Genomic DNA, 26923 nt, shown 5'->3' with positions numbered 1-26923 from the left:
TGGAATTCACTGAGCTCCTGAGAGCGACCCATTCTTTCACAAATGTTTGTAGAAACAGTCTGCATGCCTTGGTGCATGATTTTATACACCTGTGGCCATGGAAGTGATTGGAACACCTGATTTCAATTATTTGGATGGGTGAGTGAATACTTTTGGCAATATAGTGTATACATAAATGTATATACCTGCCAAAAATAGCATCTGTATACTTTCCTTTAAGTGTAATTCAATTCCAGGATGTTTGTAGTGACATTTCATATATAAATCAAAACATGCTGTATATAGACATGTATACATCCACCTACTTCATATATATATATATATAAATATAATTACATTAATCACTCAATATTTATTCCAGCACTCTTTGCACTACTGTATTTTTGTTCACAATTTACAGAAACAGTTCGAGTTGTATCTAGACATTGTATTTTGTTGTTCATCATTGCTTTTTGATATATTTATATACGCATCTAATTTTTTTTCGCCTACTTGAGTGTAAATTATTAAATTAGATTAAAGTGGGGCGCACCTGTAGCTCACCTGGTAGAGCATGTACCATTAAGGCTGAGTCCTTACCTTTATTGCATGTCATCCCATCTCTCTCCCGCCTTTCGTGTCTCTCTCCAGCTGTCTCTATACAATAAAAAAAGATTAAAGCTATAACATTTTATACAGTATGAGCAGGGGCAGCAGTTACAGTGGGCAGTGCAGGTATAAATATATATATATAATATTGTAGTTAAATGTTCATGTTTACCTATCTTTGTTCAGCCTTGTTGTCTTTGGTTTTAACAGTCGAGTCATTTCTATCTTGCTAAGAACTGTGCTTCTATGTAACAGTACATTGAGCACAATGTATACACGTTTGTACAGCTGCACAGACTCTGAGTAAATTAAAATAACTTTAGTGTTTAACATATTATCAGGGGAGAGCGCGAACGCAGTCCCCCACTACCACAAATTATGCAGTCGAGATTCCCACATTTGGGGAATTCGCAGAGGTCAGCTCAGCCGGAGTGCAATGGATGAGCCTCGCCCTGGGTGAACCACCTTCTTGATCATGGTATCTCCCCTGCCAGGTAAGTATGAGTTGTACAGCTCAGAGACAAGGGGGTCTTTCACAGACATACCATGCTGACTGATGGTGCTGACTATCTATAAATGACCAAAACCAGAGGCTATGGGAGGGTTGAATTTGCGGGAATTGAATACAAAAGAATCTGTTCTGTACTACGGTTGATTATATACATTTTACTTGAGAAACATTAGTGCTTTTCCCATCATGCAATGCTGTATTCCCACATCAAATTCTAACCTAAAATCACCAGTTGTATCTATTTTACCTCCAACAAATGAGTAACAACACAACAGCAAATTCAGGTTAACCAGAGCTAAATTACAACAATTGTTTGATCCACATTTGAAATTCAGAGATAAGACTATAAACACACACACAAAACACATTTTTGTCCCCTCACATTACAACCACTTCCTGTTTCTTTGTTTACTACTGGTGGGGAACTGACCACTTCCTGCTACTGCCACCTACTGCTCTGGAGTGTGAACAATGCTGGCCATTTTGTAAAATAGGATTTTAACATGCTGTATAGTATAACACATCACAATTCAACAACAGTAATTTATATATACAGTATGTTTCTCTGTATCTGACAGGAATAAAATAATTTAGATAACTGAATTGAAGTGCACACATGCAGTGTGTCTCAGGTTGTGAAACCAAACTAGAGAAAACTCTGCAATCAGGATTTTCAATTTTGGGGAATGAGCAGAACTAGAGGGCAATGAAGCCTAAAAGATTCAATCCAATCAATCAGTGTGAGAATTTAATAATAAAGTGATGTTTTCATATTTTTTAAAATGTAAGAAGGGCAGTGAACACTACAAATTCTTCTTTGTAGTCTCCTTGTCAACAGTTACTTATTCAATTAATTTAGCAGTTGCATACATGTAACATGTCACCACTTTGCAATTCCTTGCTCTCAGATCAAGAATAATCAACACTGCAGCTAAACAATACATTAACCTACAAACTCTGAGCAACATTAGAACATAATCCTAATAATTAATTTTATACAATGAAAGGGGGGTGCACCGTTCCTGGAGATACTGCAATACCAGGTCGATGCGTGGAGTGGACGGAGCAAGCCCCTATTCCATCTCCCTATTCCAAAAATCAATTTAATATATGGTCCCCGGGTAGGGGACGTATCAGATATTAAACTGATAAGAACAGATACTACACTTGATCTTAGCCAAAAGGCCGAGAAGCGATGCCTTCAACGTGTCGGAGGTAAGGATGTGATTCTCTGCACCGGGAGTCTCACTGACGGTTTGAATTTCTATTTCAGTAACAACTCCACTCCATGAGACAGAAACAAAGTACACTAAAGACAGTGGAGGAGTGAAAGGACAGAAAATGGCAGCAAAATGTGTCATTTTAAGAAAATAAGGTCAGAGCATAAGCAGTTACACAACACTTCCTGGTCATGTGACATAATCTGGTCCAATAGGAATTTAAAATGTGAGAACTATGTTATTTACTGTCAGAAAGAGAGCTGTACCTTTCCTTTTACACAAATCTAATGTCATGTGAATTACAAGTGTGAAAATAAACATTTGATCACATAAAAAGTCCTTTCTGAGGGAAGTAATTATGTTTGATCTGTTAACCCTCTGACGAACAACAAACTGAGCTCCAGCGAACTCCAGTGGAGAAGAGAGGGAACTGCACTCTGCAACCCAGTGTCTCCTACTATTCCTCTAAAAAGATGCTACATGCAGTACAGGAGATGTAAATATGTTTTTTATCTTTAATTAACAGGTCTCTATCAATGAAAGTGAAGTAAATGTGAAGTGATTGTAAATGGGGTTATGGCTGTGATAAATAGCAATTCTCAAAATGTTTTAATGTTTTTTTGTTGGACTGCCATTATCATGAAAGCACACCCTTCGTAACATTTTATTAGCAAAACATACATATAAGTGTATATACCTGCCAAAAATAGCATCTGCATACTTTCCTTTAAGTGTAATTCAATTCCAGGATGTTTGTAGTGACATTTCATATATAAATCAAAACATGCTGTATGCTGTATATAGACATGTATATATCCACCTACTATATATATATATATATAGTATTACATTAATCACTCAATATTTATTCCAGCACTCTTTGCACTAATGTATTTTTGTTCACAATTTACAGAAACAGTTCGACTTGTATCTAGACATTGTATGTTGTTGTTCATTGTTGCTTTTTGATATATTTATATACGCATCTATTTTTTTCCTGCCAATTTGAGTGTAAATTATTAAATTAGATTAAAGTGGGGCGCACCGGTAGCTCACCTGGTAGAGCATGTACCATTAAGGCTGTGTCCTTACCTTTATTGCATGTCATCCCATCTCTCTCCCGCCTTTCGTGTCTCTCTCCAGCTGTCTCTATACAATAAAAAAAAGATTAAAGCTATAAGATCTTATACAGTATGAGCAGGGGCAGCAGGTACAGTAGGCAGTGCAGGTATAAATATATATGTATAATATTATAGTTAAATGTCCCTGTTTACCTATCTTTGTTCAGCCTTGTTGTCTTTGGTTTTAACAGTCAAGCCATTTCTATCTTGCTAAAAACTGTGCTTCTATGTAATGGTACATTGAGCACAATGTCTAAACATTTGTACAGCTACACAGAATCTAAGTAAATTAAGATAACTTTTGTATTTAACATATTATCAGGGGAGAGCGCGAACGCAGTCCCCCACTACCACAAATTATGCAGTCGAGATTCCCACATTTGGGGAATTCGCAGAGGTCAGCTCAGCCGGAGTGCAATGGATGAGCCTCGCCCTGGGTGAACCACCTTCTTGATCATGGTATCTCCCCTGCCAGGTAAGTATGAGTTGTACAGCTCAGAGACAAGGGGGTCTTTCACAGACATACCATGCTGACTGATGGTGCTGACTATCTATAAATGACCAAAACCAGAGGCTATGGGAGGATTGAGTCTGCGTGAAATTAATACAAAAGAATCTGTTCTGTACTACGGTTAATTATATACATTTTACTTGAGAAACATTGGTGCTTTTCCCATCATGCAATGCTGTATTCCCACATCAAATTCTAACCTAAAATCACCAGTTGTATCTATTTTACCTCCAACAAATGAGTAACAACACAACAGCAAATTCAGGTTAACCAGAGCTAAATTACACTGCAATCAACAATTGTTTGATCCACATTTGAAATTCAGAGATAAGACTATAAACACACACACAAAACACATTTTTGTCCCCTCACATTACAACCACTTCCTGTTTCTTTGTTTACTACTGGTGGGGAACTGACCACTTCCTGCTACTGCCACCTACTGCTCTGGAGTGTGAACAATGCTGGCCATTTTGTAAAATAGGATTTTAACATGCTGTATAGTATAACACATCACAATTCAACAACAGTAATTTATATATACAGTATGTTTCTCTGTATCTGACAGGAATAAAATAATTTAGATAACTGAATTGAAGTGCACACATGCAGTGTGTCTCAGGTTGTGAAACCAAACTAGAGAAAACTCTGCAATCAGGATTTTCAATTTTGGGGAATGAGCAGAACTAGAGGGCAATGAAGCCTAAAAGATTCAATCCAATCAATCAGTGTGAGAATTTAATAATAAAGTGATGTTTTCATATTTTTTAAAATGTAAGAAGGGCAGTGAACACTACAAATTCCTCTTTGTAGTCTCCTTGTCAACAGTTACTTATTCAATTAATTTAGCAGTTGCATGCATGTAACATGTCACCACTTTGCAATTCCTTGCTCTCAGATGAAGAATAATAAACACTGCAGCTAAACAATACATTAACCTACAAACTCTGTGCACCATGAGAACTTATTTCTAATCATTAATGTTATACAATGAAAGGGGGGTGCACCGTTCCTGGAGATACTGCAATACCAGGTCGATGCGTGGAGTGGACGGAGCAAGCCCCTATTCCATCTCCCTATTCCAAAAATCAATTTAATATATGGTCCCCGGGTAGGGGACGTATCAGATATTAAACTGATAAGAACAGATACTACACTTGATCTTAGCCAAAAGGCCGAGAAGCGATGCCTTCAACGTGTCGGAGGTAAGGATGTGATTCTCTGCACCGGGAGTCTCACTGACGGTTTGAATTTCTATTTCAGTAACAACTCCACTCCATGAGACAGAAACAAAGTACACTAAAGACAGTGGAGGAGTGAAAGGACAGAAAATGGCAGCAAAATGTGTCACTTTAAGAAAATAAGGTCAGAGCATAAGCAGTTACACAACACTTCCTGGTCATGTGACATAATCTGGTCCAATAGGAATTTAAAATGTGAGAACTATGTTATTTACTGTCAGAAAGAGAGATGTACCTTTCCTTTTACACAAATCTAATGTCATGTGAATTACAAGTGTGAAAATAAACATTTGATCACATAAAAAGTCCTTTCTGAGGGAAGTAATTATGTTTGATCTGGTAACCCTCTGACGAACAACAAACTGAGCTCCAGCGAACTCCAGTGGAGAAGAGAGGGAACTGCACTCTGCAACCCAGTGTCTCCTACTATTCCTCTAAAAAGATGCTACATGCAGTACAGGAGATGTAAATATGTTTTTTATCTTTAATTAACAGGTCTCTATCAATGAAAGTGAAGTAAATGTGAAGTGATTGTAAATGGGGTTATGGCTGTGATAAATAGCAATTCTCAAAATGTTTTAATGTTTTTTTGTTGGACTGCCATTATCATGAAAGCACACCCTTCGTAACATTTTATTAGCAAAACATACATATAAGTGTATATACCAGCCAAAAATAGCATCTGTATACTTTCCTTTAAGTGTAATTCAATTCCAGGATGTTTGTAGTGACATTTCATATATAAATCAAAACATGCTGTATGCTGTATATAGACATGTATATATCCACCTACTATATATATATATATATAGTATTACATTAATCACTCAATAGTTATTCCAGCACTCTTTGCACTAATGTATTTTTGTTCACAATTTACAGAAACAGTTCGACTTGTATCTAGACATTGTATGTTGTTGTTCATTGTTGCTTTTTGATATATGTATATACGCATCTATTTTTTTCCTGCCAACTTGAGTGTAAATTATTAAAGTAGATTAAAGTGGGGCGCACCGGTATCTCACCTGGTAGAGCATGTACCATTAAGGCTGTGTCCTTACCTTTATTGCATGTCATCCCATCTCTCCCCCGCCTTTCGTGTCTCTCTCCAGCTGTCTCTATACAATAAAAAAAAGATTAAAGCTATAAGATCTTATACAGTATGAGCAGGGGCAGCAGGTACAGTAGGCAGTGCAGGTATAAATATATATGTATAATATTATAGTTAAATGTCCCTGTTTACCTATCTTTGTTCAGCCTTGTTGTCTTTGGTTTTAACAGTCGAGTCATTTCTATCTTGCTAAAAACTGTGCTTCTATGTAACAGTACATTGAGCACAATGTCTAAACATTTGTACAGCTGCACAGAATCTAAGTAAATTAAAATAACTTTAGTGTTTCACATCATATCAGGGGAGAGCGCGAACGCAGTCCCCCACTACCACAAATTATGCAGTCGAGATTCCCACATTTGGGGAATTCGCAGAGGTCAGCTCAGCCGGAGTGCAATGGATGAGCCTCGCCCTGGGTGAACCACCTTCTTGATCATGGTATCTCCCCTGCCAGGTAAGTATGAGTTGTACAGCTCAGAGACAAGGGGGTCTTTCACAGACATACCATGCTGACTGATGGTGCTGACTATCTATAAATGACCAAAACCAGAGGCTATGGGAGGGTTGAATTTGCGGGAATTGAATACAAAAGAATCTGTTCTGTACTACGGTTGATTATATACATTTTACTTGAGAAACATTGGTGCTTTTCCCATCATGCAATGCTGTATTCCCACATCTAATTCTAACTTAAAATCACCAGTTGTATCTATTTTACCTCCAACAAATGAGTAACAGCCCAACATCAAATTCAAGTGAGCCATAGCTAAATTATACTGCAATCAACAGTTGTTTGTTGTTACACATTTGAAATTCAGAGGAAAGAATAAAAACACATAAAACACCCGTTTTTTTCCCTCACATTACAACCACTTCCTGTTTCTTTGTTTACTACTGGTGGGGAACTGACCACTTCCTGCTACTGCCACCTACTGCTCTGGAGTGTGAACAATGCTGGCCATTTTGTAAAATAGGATTTTAACATGCTGTATAGCAGGGGTATTCAACTAAAGTTCAAGTAAAGAAGTCCAGCATATAATACTGTAGATATGTATAATGTTCTTCTCTCATTAACTAAAAGAAGGGCTGCATTTAAAATGAAATAGAGAAAATAAATAAAATAGCTATTGAAAAATTGTGCATCTTAAAATAAAGTGCTTAATTTTAGAAAAATAAAGTGTAGCAGCAGCTTGAGTTTCCCTTTTTCTTTGTTAACTGTTTCACATCTTGACTTCACAGTTTCTCTCCCTGTATCGTTCACTTGTTTTATCATCTGTCACTGCCTCTCACCTCTCTCGTCTGTCTGTATTCAGAGTCGCAATGCTTATCGCCTGGAATGCACAGATTTGATTGGCTGCGTAGCATCACGTGGGCTGGTTTAACTCGTATGCAATTGGTCTGTTAGTTTCCTGATCCGCTAAACCAGTGCCGTAAAGACTAGAAAAACTGCGCAGGTTAAAATAGAAGCGCCCCGTCAAAGTTTAAAATCCCTTAATAATTTATTGATTATAGGTCCAGGTCCGCATAGGACGGCGTCTGGGTCCGGACTCGGACTGCGGTCCACCTGTTAGTGACCCATGCTGTATAGTATAACACATCACAATTCAACAACAGTAATTTATATGTACAGTATGTTTCTCTGTATCTGGCTAACAGCAGGAGTAAAATAATTTAGATAACTGAATTAAAGTGCAGACATGCAGTGTTTCTCAGGTTATGAAACCAACTAGAGAAAACATTCCTCTTTGCGATCTACTTGTTACTTAACAGGAGCGTCAACTCAACAGTTACTTATTCAACTCATTTAATAGTTACATGCATATTACACATCACCACTTAACAACATCTTGCTCTAAAAATAAACACAGCAGTTCAACGCAGCATGCACTTACGAGGTCCGTGCAATTAATCGTAGCAGTAAACACAACAGCAGCAAATCATCATTTATGTTATACAATGAAAGGGGGGTGCACCGTTCCTGGAGATACTGCAATACCAGGTCGATGCGTGGAGTGGACGGAGCAAGCCCCTATTCCATCTCCCTATTCCAAAAATCAATTTAATATATGGTCCCTGGGTAGGGGACGTATCAGATATTAAACTGATAAGAACAGATACTACACTTGATCTTAGCCAAAAGGCCGAGAAGCGATACTATTTTCTTGTCGGGGGTAGGGACATCATTCTCTGCACTAGGACTCTCATTGACGGTTTGGAACCAGAACTAAATATGTTTGGATCAGCATACAAAACAGGAACAATATACACGTAATACAATGTACCACTGGTGCTGTTGTGTTACGATTTTTATAATAAACTACTGTTCGTAAATGCGCCTTCTTGTGTCTACCTGGACACGTGGTAGGCTTTAGTCCAATAGGAAGTGGAAAAGCGGAAACAAATAAACCAAATGTCCTTTTTACAGACACGTCGGAATATATATTATATTTATATATGGAAATATTACTTAAATGTAACTTAATGTAGTTTAACGAACTTGTGGGTGTTGATGAAAATAATGTTACGATTCAATACTCACTTCACAGTAGCAACAGCTCTTCCAGTTGTCTCTAGTGGGGAGGACCGCTAACTGCACACTTCACGGCCTTTCGTGTCACACAAGGTGATGAAAACCAAGTAATGCAATATCCCATTAGTTATAATTTACCGAAGACACGTTCTGCTCACGTTAATCATCGGGAACAGAACAAAAAAACCCACCCATGTCAAATAGTAACGTAGCGTTAACGTTAGATAACATTACCTTGTGCGGTCTAAACAAAAATCCACAGTCCTGACTGCAGTTTTTGGGGTTAACAGCTCAACGTTACAAAGCAAAGTACGCGTGAAATAATGATTAAGATGACAACCTCAACATGCCAACAGCGTCGGATAACGTATGACTCAAAATAGCTAACGACGTAAGCTGTATCGCCACACAACCACCACCACTCACTCCTTCAACTACCAACTTAAAGTTGATGCAATAATCTGACATTCTTGGTCAACAATCTTAACAAAACCGCCAACTAGCTGTCAATGTACTGGCCCGTTAATTTCATATGCTAAATAAAGTAGTTAGTTTACCTCAGTCCATCACAACCCGAGTTATGAAGTAATGTATCATGAGAGGGACATAGAGGTTAAGTAACCCGCTGTCAGGGCGGCTGGACTTGAAGTCACCCGCGGTCAGGACGGCCAGATAAAGTTAACCTAAGCTAGCTGCCACCTCCCACTGCCACCCTGATGAAAATCTCAAGTACTGACTCAGTTTTTACTTTACAAAAAAAGTGAACAACAAAGCATAAAACAGAAGAAATTTAATTTTGGCATGCTAGCTCGCAGTTCGCGTTAACTTGGCTCACTAACCTTATTAAAACAGGGGTGCTAACTTACAGTGAAACACCCGAAAAACTGACGACAGCAATTTCGCTTCTCAATAGTTATCTGAATAGTGAGCGCGGTATTATATATACAAGAAATGTAAAGTTAATTAGTGAAAATGAACTTACTAAACGTCGTCTTCGACTCTGCGTACATCAGTATGGCGAAGTACTTGTGACAAACAGCAGCGTAACGTTACATAACAAGTAAGCTAGTCACGGAGCACGTGCAACAGCAAAAGATCTAGCCTGCCGCCAGGGCGGCTAGAGGTGAAGTAACCCGCCGTCAGGGCGGCTGGACTAAACTAAAGCTACCATGCTACTTTCCACTGTCACCCTGACGGAGATCTCAAGTACTGACACGCGTCAGTTTTTACTTTACAAAAAGTGAACAAGTAAGCATAAAACAAGAAATAATTTTTTGGCACGCTAGCTAGCAATTAGCGTTAACGTGGCTAGCTAACCTTATCAAAACACAGCTGCTAACTTTGAGTGAAACACCCAAAAATAGACAACAGCTATTTCGCTTCTCAATAATTGTTATCTGAATAGTGAGCGCGATGTTATATCGACAAGAAATGTCAAGTTAGTTGGTGAAAATGAACTTACTAAATGTTGTCGTTGACTCTGCGTACCTCAGTATGGCGACTTACTCTTGAGACAAACAGCAGCGTAACTTACATGAAAGCTAGCTAGAGCACCTGCAACAGCAAAATAACTAACATAGCATTTATTTATTTATTGTTTGTTTGTTTTTTTTTAGCTCAAATCTTTATTATGAGTTTCTGATTCTTATGTGTTATATTCAACTTCAACATTTGGCATACAAAAGTAAGTTTTTTATGTGATATATTCAAGTTCAACATTTAGCATACAAATATAAGCTTTTTGTTATCTAATATACTGAGCAGAATCTAACAAGAAAAAAATAGAAAAGAGGCAACTGAATCCCAACATGAAAAAACTCATGAAATAAGTTATGAAAAAGTAATAATGTAATAAATACATGAAAACATATTACTTCATCCCAACTTTTTGTTCATCAAGTATTATATATATAAAGAAAGTAATGAAAAGTACAAATACTTGCTTGGGAATTGTTCATCCTCTTCAGGGCTTTGTTATTATGATAAAAAGTAATTTACAAGTACATTCTTCAAGGTGGGGTGGGTGATTCATAGCTAGTTATATTCATAGCAAATTATAAATCAGGCAAAGTAACCAAATATAATATCTCCTTCAAATATCACACAGCACAGCCATAGATCATATCAAGCACCATATACATGCCTTCTAAATTGAAATGTCAGTTCACTTTGATTGTGTTCACTGTGTGTTTGTGTTTCTTGGTGTATGCATGTGAATACACACTTCCTGTTTGACATGTTTTACCAGGTGTGTCACAGCATGAATACCGGGTGATTCAACCTATCCTGCTTTCATTTTGTGATAGTGTGTCTACGTATACAGGTGAGTGTTTGTTGGGCAGGGAGGTGGGGGGTTGGTAGTATGTAAATTGAGAAGGCTATATGTGTGTTTGCACTAGTGTTCTTCTCTCAAGTGTGTGTGTGGGTGTGTGTGTGCAATCCCAGAACGCTGAGTACATGTTTGCTCAGTAATCTCTGGCTGAACCTGTCTGATAGGTGTGGGCTGGCTGGCACTGACTTGTGTAGGTATGAAGAGAAATCCAGCACAGTCCTGAGAGAGGAGGGAAACTCCAGCGCTTCTTCACTCCACTTCACAAAAATAAGGGGGAAAACTTAACAAACACTTTTCATAGCGGAAGAGGAAACCCTGGGAACAAGGAAAGGCTGTTTTGGAGGGAGAAAGAAGAGAGGAGAATGCTTCAGAATGTGAAATAACCTGGAGGAGATTCTTCTGCTGCGGTTCGACCAATGGGTCTGGGATTCTAATGTGGCATTTTAGGCTCTGGGATGTACAAGACGTCGCTGTGTTTCTCAGCATCACATTATATATGTGTCACCTAGGTAAGCATTCCAACACATGTTTATAATTTGGTCTTCTCCCTCGAGCTCACATATTTGACTATTGTGTTTGAGAGCATGCCTATATGGCAAACCTATATTTGTTCATGATTAAGAACATAGGATGAGGGTCTAGCCTTTTCAATAGGAACCTGGTAGGATTAAAACTGGAGAGAGAACTTTTCTCAGGTGCTGTGTCTTAACTTGCATACCAGGGCTAAGTAGATCAACACAACACAGTCATGAACACATGGCTGTGTACATGTAAACATCTGATTGTCTTGTTCCACACTCAAGGTCCCTGTACACTAGAGAAAATCTGAATCGAGTTACTGATTTCATAAAAATGTAAGTCGAGCTGCACAGAATAACTACACCATGTCCAGATTCTTTGCTAAAATTAATGAAATAAAATTGGCTCATGAACTAAAAAGCCTCTGAAGAGCATTTATTTAATAGATTCTTTAACACAGATCATAGTCTGAATAAAAGGACAGCATTGCTATTCTCAGCTGGAATTTTTTACCTGTGCCTCATTAAGCAAACACACCACCAGCAGAACCAGATCCCACACTGAAACTCCTGTGAGAATATTTGATGAGGGGCGGCCAAAACACTTACAAGGCCAATACTGCTGGCTCAAATTGGCACTTCTTAGCTTGTTTGACAAGTTTCATTCCTCCAGCAAGCACAGAACAGCACATTTCTGGCTTTCCATAGAATTTAATGCAAATGAATCACAGTGTTTGCCAGCAACCATGACTAACTGTGTCATGAGATGCAAAACCTGTGTGGTAAAATATTTTCTTTTTATGGAGCTGTATTGTGTCGTACACTGAAACATTTCTGCTGTAATTACTGTCCTATCTGGATGAAGGTTGAACAGTAGCGTGAAAGGTAAAAGTGTGAAAGGTAAAGATGTTTATCATACAGTATTAAATATATTTGTGCCATCTGAGCCAAATCTATCTAACTATCCATCTATCCATCTATCCATCTATCTATCTATCGATCTATCGAGCTACCGAGCTACATACATTTCGTATTTGATAACACTGCATTCATATCTCTACATGCACAAGCACCATATCTTTATATGTATTTATCTGTTTTACTTATCCAAAATGCATTTCATAATGAATCTATAATCTATATCTTCACATCTCTTCATCCTTTTCATTTTGGAAGCTGAAGCCATATCCATCCATTCTCCCCAGAGGAGCCTCACCAGGTCAGTGCAGGAGGATGTGTTTTTCTCAGTGGATGTTACCTGCAATGAGATCCCCACCATACAATGGACCTTTATGTCAGGAGCGGTGAGCCGCACCATAGGGACTTGGCAGCCGGGGTTGTACACCAACATAACGGTGGATTACAGCAGCAGAGTGCAGCCCTACAACAATGGCTCTATGGGCCTGTCAGACCTGCGGCTGCAGGATGCTGGATACTATGTGGTCACTGTCACAGAAACATCAGGAAGCAGCAAGGACGCTGGCTTTGTCCTGAAAGTGAACGGTGAGTGTGTCTTGGCCTCTGTGTGTTATTCCTAAAGCAAATGGATAAGAGTGCAACATTTTGGAAAACTGCATTTGACCACATTTTCTTTAGCACTAACAGCCTAGTATCATAGATTTAAGGAAATTAGCAGAGCTTGCTTTCACACTGTTTTACCTGCTGCTTAACACAAGCCACAGCAAATCAGACTAGAATAAACACAGCAAGAACATGCAAAACGATTCTTTAACAGGATGTACAACAAAATACAGCCAGTGACCTGATTTGTATGTGTTGATGGTCCTAATTCAAATATGAAATAGTTTTAAACTCCACTTAGGCAGTCCGATTCCAAGTGTGCCTTGCTCAACGGCATTGTGGTAATAGTTGTTGGGGTTTAAGAATAACAGTTGCCTTGCCCAATGTTTCCTGTCTGTGGATATTAGATGCAAGCTTGTGACTGGAAGGTTGCCGGGTTGATCCCCCGGATCAGTAGAATAAATCTGGGCAGGTGAAGTGAAAAAGGTGCCCTTGAGCAAGGCCCTTAACCCCAACTGCTCCAGTGGAGCACCTCAGACTGTGGTTGTACTGGGCAAAAAACGAAAACAACACTTCCATATTTTATGGACACATTTATGATGTACAGACAATTACTCAGTATCTGTGAAGGTTGTCTGGATTGGTATTTTGAACTTTATATGTGCGTTTCAGATCATAAAGCAGGGACTTTGAGTTTATCATAGTTATTCATCAGTAAACACAACAAGCATTTATCTGTCTGTCTTTGATAAACATTTCAACCTGATACAGGATTTTAGAGTTAAAAGGATGACACATGTAAATAGTTATGTATACTTTAAGATTTTGTTATTTGTGACCTTGACATGAGAACCAGAATGCTATTATTTCTTGCCATTCTTAACATCGAAACGTAGTTTCCTGCTACTGTGCTACCCCATCTCTGCATACAAGCTGCATACCTAACATGTTTGTGTTTGCATCTCTGGAAAGCAGTCTGTTCCCAAGGCTATTCTGTACTAAGTACCTTTTGAAGTAAATATGATTTGACTCCTGTGTCCCTGTCCTCCAGAGGTTCTGTATGAGGATCTTCAGTACCTGTCTGTCTCTGCCTTGGCACTGGCCTGTTTGGCTGGCCTTCTCATGCTGGCCATGTGGCTACTAGACAAGGCCTACAGGAAGATAGTGGCATGGAGACGCAGGAAACAGATGCCAGGTAAAGCAACATGAAAGAATAAGTCTCTAAAGTACATGCATCTTTACGAACAACGGTGTCATTTTGTATGAAATACTATCTTGCTTAACTTTGCACTGAGGATTAAACTCTCACAAGATGAACTTCACTTTATTACTCAATGGGAGTTATTACAGTAGTTTGGTGAACAAGGTAAATAAGGTAGAAAAGTATACAGTGGCAAGTACTACTTTTCAAGGATATTATATGCAGGATCTTAATGTCATACATTTTATATAAACTTGTTCATTGTTCACTCCATTTTATTTCTTACTGTTGCATCATTGTGTAAAATGTATGTATATGGCTTGATGGGCGTAAATGTGGGTTGAAGTTATGTATTGTGTCTAAGTATGGGTGTGTGTGAGTACAAAGGTCTGCAAAGTTCTCTTGTAGTTCTGCTACACCAGTATGTTGTGTTAACGTTAGTTTCTGTATTGACAAAGTTCAATTCTCCTTTTATGCAGAAAATGATGCTACAGAGTTGCACCCTCTTTGATGGACGTCTAGCTGTGGTTTGTTTAACACACCAGAGACTGTTCATCAGACTTGTCAGTGCTGCAACAAGGACTACCTTTTAAAATGTAGGTGTTGTGTATATAAAATAACAGTAATTTGTTTTGTTCAATAAGTTACTTACAGCCAGAAAGACAGCTGGTCAATTATGAAAAACTGTACCAAGAAAACTTGTCCTATGTTTACATTTTGTATTGAATATACTTGCATTTACAACTCACTGCTGATGACACTGGATTGAATGTAAATATATCACTCATGACATTGGGGAAACAATACATACTGTATTTATTGTCTAAGCAATTTAATCGTGTGATTTGTCTTTTACTTCTAGCTTCTTCACAACAATTATCCAAGGCTTTGGACAAACTTTAAAAATGATAACAGCCGGTAGTCTGTATCAGACTTCAGATGCAGGAATAATAGATGGAGAAACATACTACCACCTTTCAGGTCCTCAGGAGGATGTTTTTAAAAACAAACAAAGAAGACATCGTTTTAAAATGTGATGTGTAACATACTCCATATGACTATATTTTGAAGGTAGAACTAAAACCTCACGAGTCTTTCATAAAGCTGATGAATCAGACTAAAAAGAAAGTCAGTGTCTCCAAAATGCTCTTGCCCAAATAAGATAAGTGATGAGAATAACACAAGACTACAGAAACATTCCTCACAATACAAATACATTGAAGTGTTTACCAGACGTTCTTAGACAACATCAAACATCCATTCATAGCTTTATTCTTATGATGATATGACAAATCAGCATGAACACATGAAGACAGACTCTTTTATTTGAAGTACTCCACCTTACATTATCAAATTCAGAGCAGGCAGCAGACACTACTGGATGTGGAGACGAGAAAAAAGGAAAGTAAGGGAAAGAAAAGTCACATTTTTGGACAAAGGGGCCTGTATCATGGATCCAACACCCATATGCTGCTATCCCTTTCAAATTTTGTGAAAAGAAAAAGTGGAGTCTATATGGGAGTTGTTGGTTATCCAGTTCACTGCCATTTAACTGTATATAAACCACGGCTTGTGTGTATGGGAAAGGAGTCCGCAGCCGAAGGCTGTATCTAAGGACAGGGAGTCAGTGCAGCCATGAGGAGCTCCATCTTGTAGACAAAGTTTCGTCCTTCCATCTTGCTCCAGTGGACCTCTTTGCACGGCCCTCTGAGGTGACACCACTTGGTGTCCTGGATGACATCGCTCTTTGGGAGCTCTTTGGTCTGGCTGCGGGCGAACTGGACCAAAACTTTGCACCCGCTCTCTGGGCCGTTACGCACTGAATAGACAAACAGATACACACAGACACTGCATTAGTGGCTAAAATCTGCTTATGTTAATACAGCCATACTTAGCTCTTGGTAATTTGAGGTTATGAGGATATTCAGTATTACTTTATCATTAATTGCTTTAGGATACTCTTAGCTAACATTAATTTATGATGTTGATATGATGCGTTCCAGGAGTTATTTTGTGGTGACGTGTTGCTTTCTTAATGATCCCTCAGCTTGTATAAACCTGTCTCCTTTATTTTCCACAATTTCCACAACCACCACAGGCTGGGTGTGGCCTAGTTGAGTTCAGCTCGACACATGCTGCCACAAAGAATGACAGCAATAGAGAGAGCAATGTGAGAGTTGCTACCCTTATTCAGGAAAAAAAAAAGGAAAGGTGAGCCACTTAACTCAAGATGCAACAGGTCTTATCTCTTCTGCATTGCATTCTGGTCAGTTAGGGCTAATGTTGGTAGTGATTTTTATTTTATTATTTCTTCCCCTGTGACTGTTTAATGTTAGTGTACACTGGTGAGTCCTTGTTGTTTGATTCTGAGATACTGACAAAAAACCTACTAAAGATGATTTTTTAACATGTTTCAAAATTGATTAACTGTATGATCATGCTTTCTTCATGAGTGTACATTGACACTATAGTAGCAGCACTTAAATACACACACATATATACATACATATACATACATACATACATACATATGAGCATGAGCATTTCCACCTCAGAACCAACCTAACCCGTCTCACCTGAGATGGCGTACTCTCCATTGGGGGAAGCCACAGTGACAGCGGAGGCATTTCCAATGCTCTCCACTGGGCCCAGGCCTACATGGTTACTGAAGCTTAGGACATGCCAACCCATCACTTTGGCCAGCTGCTGGACAGCATGCACCTGATGCTGCGACATCTGTAATAACACAAGGAGGCAGGGATACACATGACTTTCAAAAGTGACACAAAAAGAAACAATTAACCAAATCATTTGTACCACACTGTTTTGAGCTCAATACACAGAGGACTGCATTCATACTGCTTCCAATAAATACAGCCTCTTCTACCAACTGTGCGGGAAGTTAACTATGAGGGAAGGCAACTGTGATACCTGTGAGAGGAGGAAGTCCTGCAGCTCCTGTTCCTGGTGTGACAGCGTGACGACACGTCCATCTCTGTGCACCACTCTGATTTGCTCGACACCGATGTTCAGCTGCAGCTGAATGGACCTAAACAAACAAAACACATTAAGCCTTATCTGAGAAGAATCATCATTGTCAGTCAAGTGGAATGAGACCAACCGTGTTCCAATAAGGAAATATAGATTGAGGGAATAAATAAAAAAAAAACATACTCATGCTTACATGCATCTCATAAAAGCAGACAACTCATAGTATTTTGTTCTGCTATTTCTAATTTTATAATGGGATTTAAGTAAAACTGAAAACAGAATTGAAGATATACAGTATACGTATAACATACTGAAAAACCAGGCCTCCGATCACATTTCATAGCTTTCTATCTACATAATTTGTAAGTTATTTAACGGTCTGACACCCACAGCCGCTCATGAATACATTAGCAGCTTCTCTCTTGTATCTCCCATATTGTGTGTCCCTCTTTGCTCTGGTTCTTCCTTTATCCTTCCCCAGTCACCTCCACTTACTTGCAGATCTGCTCGTAGCCCTGAGAGGTGATGAGCACCTTGACACTGGACTCATACACATCATTGATATTGGACCAGTGAGCCTGGATCTGGGGGTCCTCTATGCGGCTGGCCAGGCTGTCGATGGTCCGTGCCGTCCTGGTGATCATGAGCGCAAACATTAATACTGCTGAATTATGAAGCAAGTGGCTAAGAATTATACCTACTACACTCAGCATTATATAGTCAACACTGCTTTAACAAAATACTTAAAAATTTGATAATTCTTTTTGCGTTTGTATTTTCCTGAGGTCAAGCAAAAACAACCAAATACAAAGTATGCCACCTTTTGGCCAAATGTGGCATTGCAGATAGTGAGGAGCACATTTGGGAGTGTCATATCAGAATCAGAATCAGAAACTGTTTATTGCCAAGTAACATACATAACAAGGAATTTGCCGTGGTCTGTAGGTGCTATTGTTTTGATAACAAATAAGTAGAATATAAAAGGTAAAATAAGAATAAAAATATATGGACTGAGCAATATTTGCTTACTACAACTGATAAATATTACTCATGTGCAAGACCTCAAACTATTTCCACTGCAAACTATGACATAATAAACCTGGCACTTCCACCTGGATTTACTTAAATTACATTTACACAGTATTTCCAGTGATAATACATAGTTGCATTGATGAATGATTATTGGCTGCCAACATCACTGTAGCTTAAATTATTGTGATACAGAGTTATGACCACCACTGGCAATTGCTTTTGTGATAAAATAAAATAAAATGAAATAAAATAAAATCATAGATAGTACAACTAAAGTTACCTGCTACGTAGGAAGATGTGTTTGGCCTGTTTGATGATCTTCTCCAGCAGCCCCTCACTCTGCTGCAAGCTGGAGATTTCAGCTTTGTCGTAGGCCTGCGGCCCCGCCAGGCGCAGGCGTTTGTGGCCAAAGGGGGCACTAGCAGGATGTGGCATCACCACAGAGCTCAGCTGCTGCTTGTGGAACTGTAACAGAGACAAGGTTGTTCAATGAAATCAGAATTGATCAAATCAAACCATCATGAATGGATTGAAAGACTTGTAGTGATGGTAGTTTTCTAGATATATTAGGGGCAGTATTTATCCTGGTTCAAATGTGTTGAAGGCAGAGCAGCAGTAACTGACAGATGAGTCTGCTTTGGTGTTTTTGCATTTTGCCAACCAAATATCTCCTGCAGGACAATTAAGACAGAACTGAACTTAACTAAAACTGTGTTATAACAGACTACCAGTTATGTAACAGTAACAGGAAGATAGCACATAAAATATAAAATTATAGTGATAATTTTGATGTTTTAAATATATTCAGATCCTAGTTTGGCATCTAATTATTTTTTCCTGTTTTATCCCTGTGAACAACTGGTTGTAAAAAAGTTTCCAGCTGAGCCAGTAAACTTTCGAGATGGTATGGCCCAACAAATGCAGGATCTTAGAGGCAGATACCTATATTGATATTTGAGTTTTAAGAATCCAGTTATGATACATCGGCTGATATTCATTTTCTTTACACAACCCATACCAAGCATTTTTGCTGATTCCTGTAAGAAACATTTTTTGTAACAATTCCGAACAAGGAATGAACTGGGCGGGACAGTTGATAAACTTACAAACTAAAACGGTGACACAGTTTCAAAACATATCTTTGCCATTTCTGTACTTCAATTTCTTGTCATTTATCGTCTGACATATGTGCAGATACAGATATGTCTGCAATGAGCTAATATTTCCACTAGACAGTAGCTTCAGATGAGATGCAGAGTGTCTTCAAACAGTGTTTCACCTCTCTCATCATCTGATGCAGATTGTGTTCCAGTACGTAAAGATGGTCATCTGGTTTGGGTTTCTCTGGAGATGCCCGATGGTTCTTCTTGTCTCCCGTTGAGTGGCACAGTGAGATGGAGAGCTGCAGACCTATAAAAGGGGGATTACAGGAATAAACAAGACGTGAGTATGTTTGTTAAAGGGGACTCCAGAGCCACAGAGATGATAAAAAAAGCTGGAATGTTTGATATACAATGTTTTATCAGTTAACAAAGTTTTCCCAAAGTTCAATCAAAGTTTTCAGTTCAAATGCAAATATTAAAAATAATATCTGTACCAGGGCAGCAATTGAACTTTGGATGAACTACTATTGTAAAAAAGCTCTTCCTATAAGTAGTTCTATCTTTTTCTTTAGTGTTTTGGAATAATCTTTCATACCATCACTTATCCATGTTCATCAAATACACCTCATTTGTTCACGTTTAGAGTATGACACTAATATACCCTGAACTATTAGAGAACATAGTACGGGCAGTGGTCATACTTAACTAACAGTACAGGAGTATAAAAAGAAGAACATTTAAACACTGTCTGTGTACATAAAGTTAAGTATGAAACCAACATAGATCTTCTCATGATAATGTTTTCCCACTTTGATGTTGTCATGAGTGTTCTGACCTGGGAAGGGCTGTGAGATGATCTGATTCTTCACAACAATGTGAGGTATCTGGGATTTGATCTGGACAGCTTCCCTGGACAGCTGGGCGAAGATCTCCTTACAGAGCAATACGTTCTGAGCCGCCTCGAGCTTCACATGCCACGCCTGGGTACCTGGGTTGAAAAGAGATGACGGCAGGATGAAGAGAGATCAGGAATGAAGCATGGGAAAAGATTTGATAAAGATTTGTGGAGGAAAAGAGAGGGAAATTTCAGAGATGACATACATTTACTAACTCTACAGGCAGAGACTCCGACAGTTACTTGTCTTTGTGTACTGAACCATACCGGCTTTGGTTTTTGGCGGTCTCCGGAACAGGTTGACGGTTCCCAGATCACCGATGTCTGGAGCTTGTTTCTGGATGGACACCTGAAGACATAAACAGCACTCGACTATTACAACTACATGTTTCTGAAATCTTCCAAAACGTATGATTGATTGCAGGTGACAGTAGTATGGAAATTGTAAAAAAAACTAGTCCACCAAACAATTTCTACATAACTAACTAAAATATTCACAGGTGCCTCAAGATGACTGTTCATTCAAGGTTGTCTTTTTCCTTTTTTTCCCTTTTCCTCTCATGTAATATACAAAAAATACAAAAACAAAAGCATGGGTAATAAATGAACTCCATGTAGTGGACTATTCACCAGTATAAAATCAAATCACCACAGGCATAGTTTTTGTTACCGCTCATAGAAAAGACTGTATTTTGTGGCCATTGTGAAGAGACATGTGGATCCATGCTTTGCTTCCCTCTCACCTTGATATAAGCAGATCCCTCCAAATCACTGGGGATCTGGACATCAAGGGGGCAGTAGTCCTCTGGGATCTTTTTGTCCAGATCAATGTCTGTGTTCTTGATCACCTCAAACGTACCATGGTGAGGAAAAAGGGAACCTGCATGGGTGCAAAGTCAAGTTAGCTTGGGTTAGACTACAAGTTAAAAGTGTCCTCACATTACTTTGTGGAACACAATAAGACAACTATGTTTTGGAAAAAGCCTTTTAGAGATTTGACTGAGTAGTATACATTAGAGGCCTTATCACCTGCACTCCGGTAGCTGAGGTCTCCCAGGATCTTGTCTCCCACTTTGCGTAGTTTCCACTGTGAGCGGAGTCGCAGCAGCTCAGAGTTGAAGTCCCTCTGCCTCCTGTTCTCCTGGTTCTCTGCTACTGACTTACTGAGCTTCTCTGCTCCCTTCAGGAGGAGCTGCGCTGCGGTGGCCAATGATTTCTTTTTACTGATCAGCTGGAACACCTGGGGGGTCTGCACAAGGGCAAGAACATTCTATGAATGGACCGTGGATGGCAGTAAATATGTGTGTACACTGAAAACAGTTTGCCAGAGAAGGTGCACAGATCTCTTTGACAAATGTGAACCAAAGATTGTCATCATATTTGAACATTTTATCAGTGTTGTAGCCACACTTGCATATTATCTGTAGGATATTTATTCTCTGTTGTCCCTTGACTAGACATTTAGTGATACTTGTGATAATAATATTCTTTAGCAGTTTACCTTCCCAGCTGTTGGATCCTGAGACACTGGGTCCAAGGCCATGTACTTCTTCTCCTTCACCACGCTGAGCACATCATAGAGCACACACATCTCTGTCAGAGCACTGCGCAGGTTGTTACGCACTGAGTCCCAGGGCCAAAGAGATGGTTGAAACTTCACTGTGCCTGTGTAAGGAAACTGCTTATCAGATTTTACAGAGAAATCCATATGACTCTGTTATATCATATAAGAATATATTTTATTTTTAATCCATCCATCTGTCATTTAGACCCACTAATCCTGTACAGGGTCATGGGGACTGGAGCATTCTGTATTGATAAGAGGAAGGTTCTTTTATTATGTTTATTATTTATCAGGTTCCTACTTCATGTGAAAGTCATTAACTTTCTGGTTGTTTTTAAAGTAATTAGTGGTACATTTAAGTTGGTACATTTACCAACTTAAATGTACCACCTTGATAAAGGGCAATAAAGCAGAATGTTTTCATTCATTTGAATTAGTAAATGTATTACATTACAGTAGGTTGTAACTGCTTATATAAAAATATAAATATATATATAAAATAATACAATTAAAGTTTTTAAAGATAATGTCCTACTTTTCTGTAATTATAATTTATAGAATTCCCTGATATTGACTGGTGTTCCCCTTGCAGCCGACCAAACTCACAGATTTTCCCAAACTGAAATACGTTTCTCAAAACTTCATGTAAGTCCAGAAATGTATTGAAATGTACCTGTGGGAACTTTAACAAAGAGACCTCAGCTCTATAATAATGGTTTAAGACTGAACTTAGCTGTGCAGAAAGCTGAGAGCTCTAGTGCATCAGGGATGATCAATCATAGCAGGTGCCATTAGGTTAACAGAATCTAGATCTGACTCTAAATTCTGCCTGCTTTCATCTCGAGTTACCTTCTTCTTCCTCTGGCTCCTGCTTGCCCCACTCACGGTCCCTGGGTTCGCCCTCGACCCCATCCTCCTCTGAGTCAGATCCTTGGCTGAAGTCAATTCTTTGTGCCAACTTTGCCAAGTTCTGGGACATAGACAGAGGGGGGACGTATGTCTCTGTTCCATCCAGGGCCACTTCCTGCACCTGCTTCTCACAGGAAGACTCAATGCTGACCCTCACCGCTGGACCACCAGACATGATGACAAGGCTGATATGAGGAAGACAAGCAGGGAGATTCAATCATCAAACTATCTGAGTCACAGAAGGGCACACAGCAATTCAGCTACGTGAATCTCTGCAACCTGAGCTGAGGAATTTTAAATATTTTAAATCCAGTTTGAATAAGAGTAGACCAAACATAAATTCACTTTAAGAAATGTGTGAAATGAAAAAGAAAGGCACAAACCAGAATAGAGGTCTGTATAAGTGGACTGGGTATCGACAGGCTTTCACCACCTCCAAATCCAAAAGTAACGTTGAAATTGTCATGTTCAGTCATTTTAAATTATGATTATGCCATTTAAGACTTTTCTAGACCTGCTGGTTTAACTGTTAAATGACCAGGCTTGTTTTTAACACTTGGGATTATTTCTAAGTAACGTTAACTGCATAAATAACTAACGTTATTACTCATAATGGCTGTACTAGCTGCATTGGATTGTGTGTTGCTGCGTCTTGTTAGCAAGGCTAGCTAGCGTTAGCCCTTACTAATCTCACCCGATAAATGAATACCCTGGCGCTCAACAGAAACGTCCAAATGGCGACCTAATCTTTTATTAGTATAAATCTTACCTCTGATATTCACAAGAGTCACAAGTATAAAATATTATTCACTGGAGTTGTAGTATATTGTCCCGTAGCGCCCTGAATGGTTCATTCTTCGCTCTCTAAACAGGCACATTTGCACTCTACTGCCCCCCAGCGCGATGCTAACAGAGTCGGAAGCTGTTTCCAGTTTTAGGAGTTTCATGGTACTTTCTTTATATCGTTTTCATTTTTCGATGAAGTCGTCTTTTTTGTTTTATGTAATTTAGGTAGGATAGGTAGTCCATGGTAGAAACTAGGAACCAAGAAGAATGTCCATCAGTACGGGAACCGGTACGGCGGTCAGTTTAAACCACCGGATGTGACGTTTAGGACAAAAACGTTCACTCGTTTTTTCAGGTTGGCATGGATTTTGGGTGATAAACAAAACTTCTGGCGCAAATTTAGCTAGTCTTCTTTCGGAATCTGCTTTGGTCTTTCCATAAATAATTTGCATTTGTTTTACGTTTTAAATGCCTCCGAAATGTCTCTCTACATCGTGATGGTAGTGAATGCCTGCAACACAGTGAAGCTAGCCAACAATTATTAGCACGGCTAACGGAGTTTCTACCTGCTTTTTGCTGTTGGGAAATGTCCAATAGCATATTTGAAGAAAATGAAGAGAAAAATGGCCAAATTACGACTAAGCCCCAACGAAGAGGCTCGGTTAATACGAGAAGAACATGAACGGAGGAGAAAACTGCGAATACAGCAGGTAAGTTAATGTCTGATGATAACAACAGAACAGTTGTGTCTCGACTTTCTGCTCCACTTCGTGTCCGTGATTTCTGTTAAACTGACAGTTTCTTACAGTATTAACCAAGGGTTGTTTCATTAAGAAAGACTGCCAGTTAAGCCAGGCTTAAGTCCAGCTTGCTGTCAGGACATTCTGTTTCATAAAAAAGTTTAAATAAGTCGGATCTGGTATGGTGTGCCAGACTGAAACACAGTGTTTTCTTTACTGTTGAGCTGTGAACATGAGTTAATGTTTGACATGGGCTTCAGATCTGAGCTCATATCTTTAGTCTAAAGTATATACACGGTATTCAAGTCAGCACATGTGCTTTTGAAGTCACTGCAACTAAAATAAAGCCAATAATCTTTAGCCAGTAATCTAAACTTTGACCCATGGCTATAGCTTCATAGTAAGTACCATTATCTCATTAAATGTCACAAATGAAAGAAACAGACACCCAGAAATCTGTCTGTGTAATATGTTGTACCTAAGCAGGTGTAAGTAAGACCATAGAGAAGACTGATAGAGAACTTTCCTAGAAGATGGAAGGTATCTACTATATAACAGTTTTTCTCCCTATAAAATAAATGAACTGGCTGGGGTTCTATTTGAAGTTATTCAAAGTTATGTTGCATCATTTTGCACATTAAGACTGATTATGCATGTATATATATATATATATATTTTGCATTGACACCCAGGTGCGGGAACAGCAGCGGCACATCGCGCTGCAGATCCGCCGAGAGGTTGAGCAGAGACGGCAGCGTGAGCTGGAGCAGCTGGAAGAGGAGCTGAGGGAGGACTGGGAGCGACAACAGAGGGAAAAACTCCACACACTGCAGAAGTTATACCAGGAAAGCCTCCAGCTTCTCGGTCAGGGACACAGGAGTGCAAAAGAAAACGTAAGATAACATTGATCTAAAACAAGAAGCTATACCTTGTCTTCATTAGCTGGAGTTTCTGTTGCTGAATGAAGACAAAACACCTGTTAATGAAGCTGTCGTAGCCTTTAGGGACATTTTGACAGAAGATGAATACAGTGTCCAAATCATTGGATTTATGTGCCGTATTTTGATTTATTTGCACAAGGAACCCGACTTGGCAGCCATAGGTCAGAGGGAGGAGGAAAATCACACCAAAGCAGAGGAGCGTTATCGAGAAGCCCTGAAGGAGCTGAAATCACAGAGACTTAAAGACCATGAGAGGCACAGCCAGTGAGCAACATCACAAACATTGGCTTGTTTGCATTTACATGTTTGAATTTAAATTAACTGAACATTGAGTCTATTGCTTTGCTTTTCTGTAGATCCATCAATGCCAGGAAGAAGGCACTACAGACAGAAAAGGAAAGATCAGCAAAAGTAGCCAGCCTCCCACCACCTCCTCCAAACCCCATTCAGGTGATTGACTCATTTCCTGTTCTAAGTTGGCCGGACAACAGCTGCATTTGCTAGCTCACATTTTAGTTTATGATAAGAATCATTCTGGCACATTGTCATAAAGGTACAGAACTAAGTTTGGGCTAAGTGGTTTAGTTATGCGTAACGTGCATTATACAACGATTTGACGAAAACTACTGAATGAAATTGCTCTCTTTACACTCCATCAGTACTATACATTATTGGTGCAGTTAACACAAAGAGGTGACACATCACAAGATCCCGTATGTCTGCAGCCTGATAATCAGACTGAACTGCTGTTCAGTATCTCTTCATTATTCATTATTCTATTTGAACTGAACAAATTGTAAATGTGGCTGCTGATTCAGAAGTCTGGAACCAGGTTAGTTTGTTTGTGGGTTCAAATGCCTGTTCACAAATCATGTGTGTTTTGTCTTAAGCTCTATCTATTTATCCTCCCACATACAAATACGTAGAAAATACGTGTGAGAAAGAAAAAAGAGAGTAAATAAAAAAATACAAATAGAACTTCCAGCCATACTCAGATATTGTCATTGTGCATTTGCAGTGTGTCAAAAATATCAAGCCTGTTTGATCTGAAGGGATTCTCTCCTGTCAGTTGCACAGTTGAGGTTCTGGGTGGAATCAAGGTAACATCGTCTTTTCTTGTTCAAGCAGAACATCGATTCCAAGAAGCCACATGTAGTAAAGAAATCTGATGTGAGTGCTTTCGCTGCCACGCATTACCACATGCTTGAGAGCACAGTGGACAGAGAGGTAGACACAAAGCAGGTGAGCCCTCTGATTATTATATGCACTGAACCCCATGGATTGATAGTCCCCCTCATATCAGAGTTGTCTAATCTGTATATGTGTCTACAGCCTAATGCCCACGAGGGAGCTGAGCTGGAGGCGAGGAGACTGCAGGACTTGCAGAGGGAGGAAAAGAGGAGGAGAGAGGAGCAGCTGGAGAAGGCTCGTCTCAGAGGGAAGCAGGCTCTGAGGAGGGAACATCTCGTGCAGGTATAACTTACCTGTTACTTGATGAACAGATAGACAATAGACATGTGTATCACTGTTGCAAACACTGTTGACTGACAGCCAGCC

At 39.2% G+C, this 26923-nt stretch overlaps 2 protein-coding genes and 6 non-coding genes across 8 annotated transcripts; 1 reads left to right on the top strand and 7 right to left on the bottom strand.

Moving 5' to 3' along the window:
- Nucleotides 1-926: 926 nt before the first annotated feature.
- Nucleotides 927-1090, bottom strand: LOC139285958 (U1 spliceosomal RNA). The gene has a single exon (XR_011597378.1). It is a non-coding gene; the product is annotated as a U1 spliceosomal RNA (small nuclear RNA).
- A 1015-nt stretch (nt 1091-2105) lies between these two features.
- Nucleotides 2106-2296, bottom strand: LOC139285940 (U2 spliceosomal RNA). The gene has a single exon (XR_011597361.1). It is a non-coding gene; the product is annotated as a U2 spliceosomal RNA (small nuclear RNA).
- Nucleotides 2297-3759: 1463 nt separating this feature from the next.
- LOC139285957 (U1 spliceosomal RNA) lies at nt 3760-3923 on the bottom strand. Its single transcript, XR_011597377.1, has one exon. It is a non-coding gene; the product is annotated as a U1 spliceosomal RNA (small nuclear RNA).
- A 1024-nt stretch (nt 3924-4947) lies between these two features.
- Nucleotides 4948-5138, bottom strand: LOC139285939 (U2 spliceosomal RNA). The gene has a single exon (XR_011597360.1). It is a non-coding gene; the product is annotated as a U2 spliceosomal RNA (small nuclear RNA).
- A 1463-nt stretch (nt 5139-6601) lies between these two features.
- On the bottom strand, nt 6602-6765 carry LOC139285956 (U1 spliceosomal RNA). The gene has a single exon (XR_011597376.1). It is a non-coding gene; the product is annotated as a U1 spliceosomal RNA (small nuclear RNA).
- A 1500-nt stretch (nt 6766-8265) lies between these two features.
- LOC139285942 (U2 spliceosomal RNA) lies at nt 8266-8456 on the bottom strand. The gene has a single exon (XR_011597363.1). It is a non-coding gene; the product is annotated as a U2 spliceosomal RNA (small nuclear RNA).
- A 2646-nt stretch (nt 8457-11102) lies between these two features.
- Nucleotides 11103-15226, top strand: LOC139285202 (V-set and transmembrane domain-containing protein 5). The gene is made up of 5 exons (XM_070905704.1): nt 11103-11156; nt 11330-11674; nt 12860-13186; nt 14256-14399; nt 14885-15226. The coding sequence occupies exons 2-5, from the start codon at nt 11599-11601 to the stop codon at nt 14914-14916; spliced, it is 579 nt and encodes a 192-aa protein (XP_070761805.1). The 5' UTR covers nt 11103-11156; nt 11330-11598; the 3' UTR covers nt 14917-15226.
- A 486-nt stretch (nt 15227-15712) lies between these two features.
- med17 (mediator complex subunit 17) lies at nt 15713-23762 on the bottom strand. The gene is made up of 13 exons (XM_070905703.1): nt 23669-23762; nt 22840-23084; nt 21928-22091; nt 21456-21696; nt 21170-21306; nt 20694-20775; nt 20367-20519; nt 19708-19838; nt 18709-18893; nt 17892-18029; nt 17337-17454; nt 16982-17141; nt 15713-16224 (listed from the first exon to the last, which is right to left on the bottom strand). The coding sequence occupies exons 2-13, from the start codon at nt 23072-23074 to the stop codon at nt 16016-16018; spliced, it is 1953 nt and encodes a 650-aa protein (XP_070761804.1). The 5' UTR covers nt 23075-23084; nt 23669-23762; the 3' UTR covers nt 15713-16015.
- Nucleotides 23763-26923: the final 3161 nt, after the last annotated feature.

The sequence above is a fragment of the Enoplosus armatus genome, chromosome 5 (assembly GCF_043641665.1).
Source record: "Enoplosus armatus isolate fEnoArm2 chromosome 5, fEnoArm2.hap1, whole genome shotgun sequence".
Taxonomy (NCBI): Eukaryota; Metazoa; Chordata; class Actinopteri; order Centrarchiformes; family Enoplosidae; genus Enoplosus; species Enoplosus armatus.
The sequence above is the reverse complement of the archived record's forward strand: the minus strand, read 5'-3'. Positions and strand labels throughout refer to the sequence as shown.

Bases quoted from the DNA above. Each gene is read 5' to 3' on its own strand.
- LOC139285202 (XM_070905704.1), top strand. From the start codon at position 11,599: ATGTGGCATTTTAGGCTCTGGGATGTACAAGACGTCGCTGTGTTTCTC. The intron at 11,675-12,859 runs GTAAGCATTCCA...TCATTTTGGAAG, and splicing joins ATTATATATGTGTCACCTAG to CTGAAGCCATATCCATCCAT. The intron at 14,400-14,884 runs GTAAAGCAACAT...CCTTTTATGCAG, and splicing joins ACGCAGGAAACAGATGCCAG to AAAATGATGCTACAGAGTTG.
- med17 (XM_070905703.1), bottom strand. From the start codon at position 23,074: ATGTCTGGTGGTCCAGCGGTGAGGGTCAGCATTGAGTCTTCCTGTGAG. The intron at 20,520-20,693 runs GTATGGTTCAGT...TTTTCAACCCAG, and splicing joins ACCGCCAAAAACCAAAGCCG to GTACCCAGGCGTGGCATGTG. The intron at 17,455-17,891 runs GTAAGTGGAGGT...TTGTTTGTTTAG, and splicing joins GGCTACGAGCAGATCTGCAA to GTCCATTCAGCTGCAGCTGA.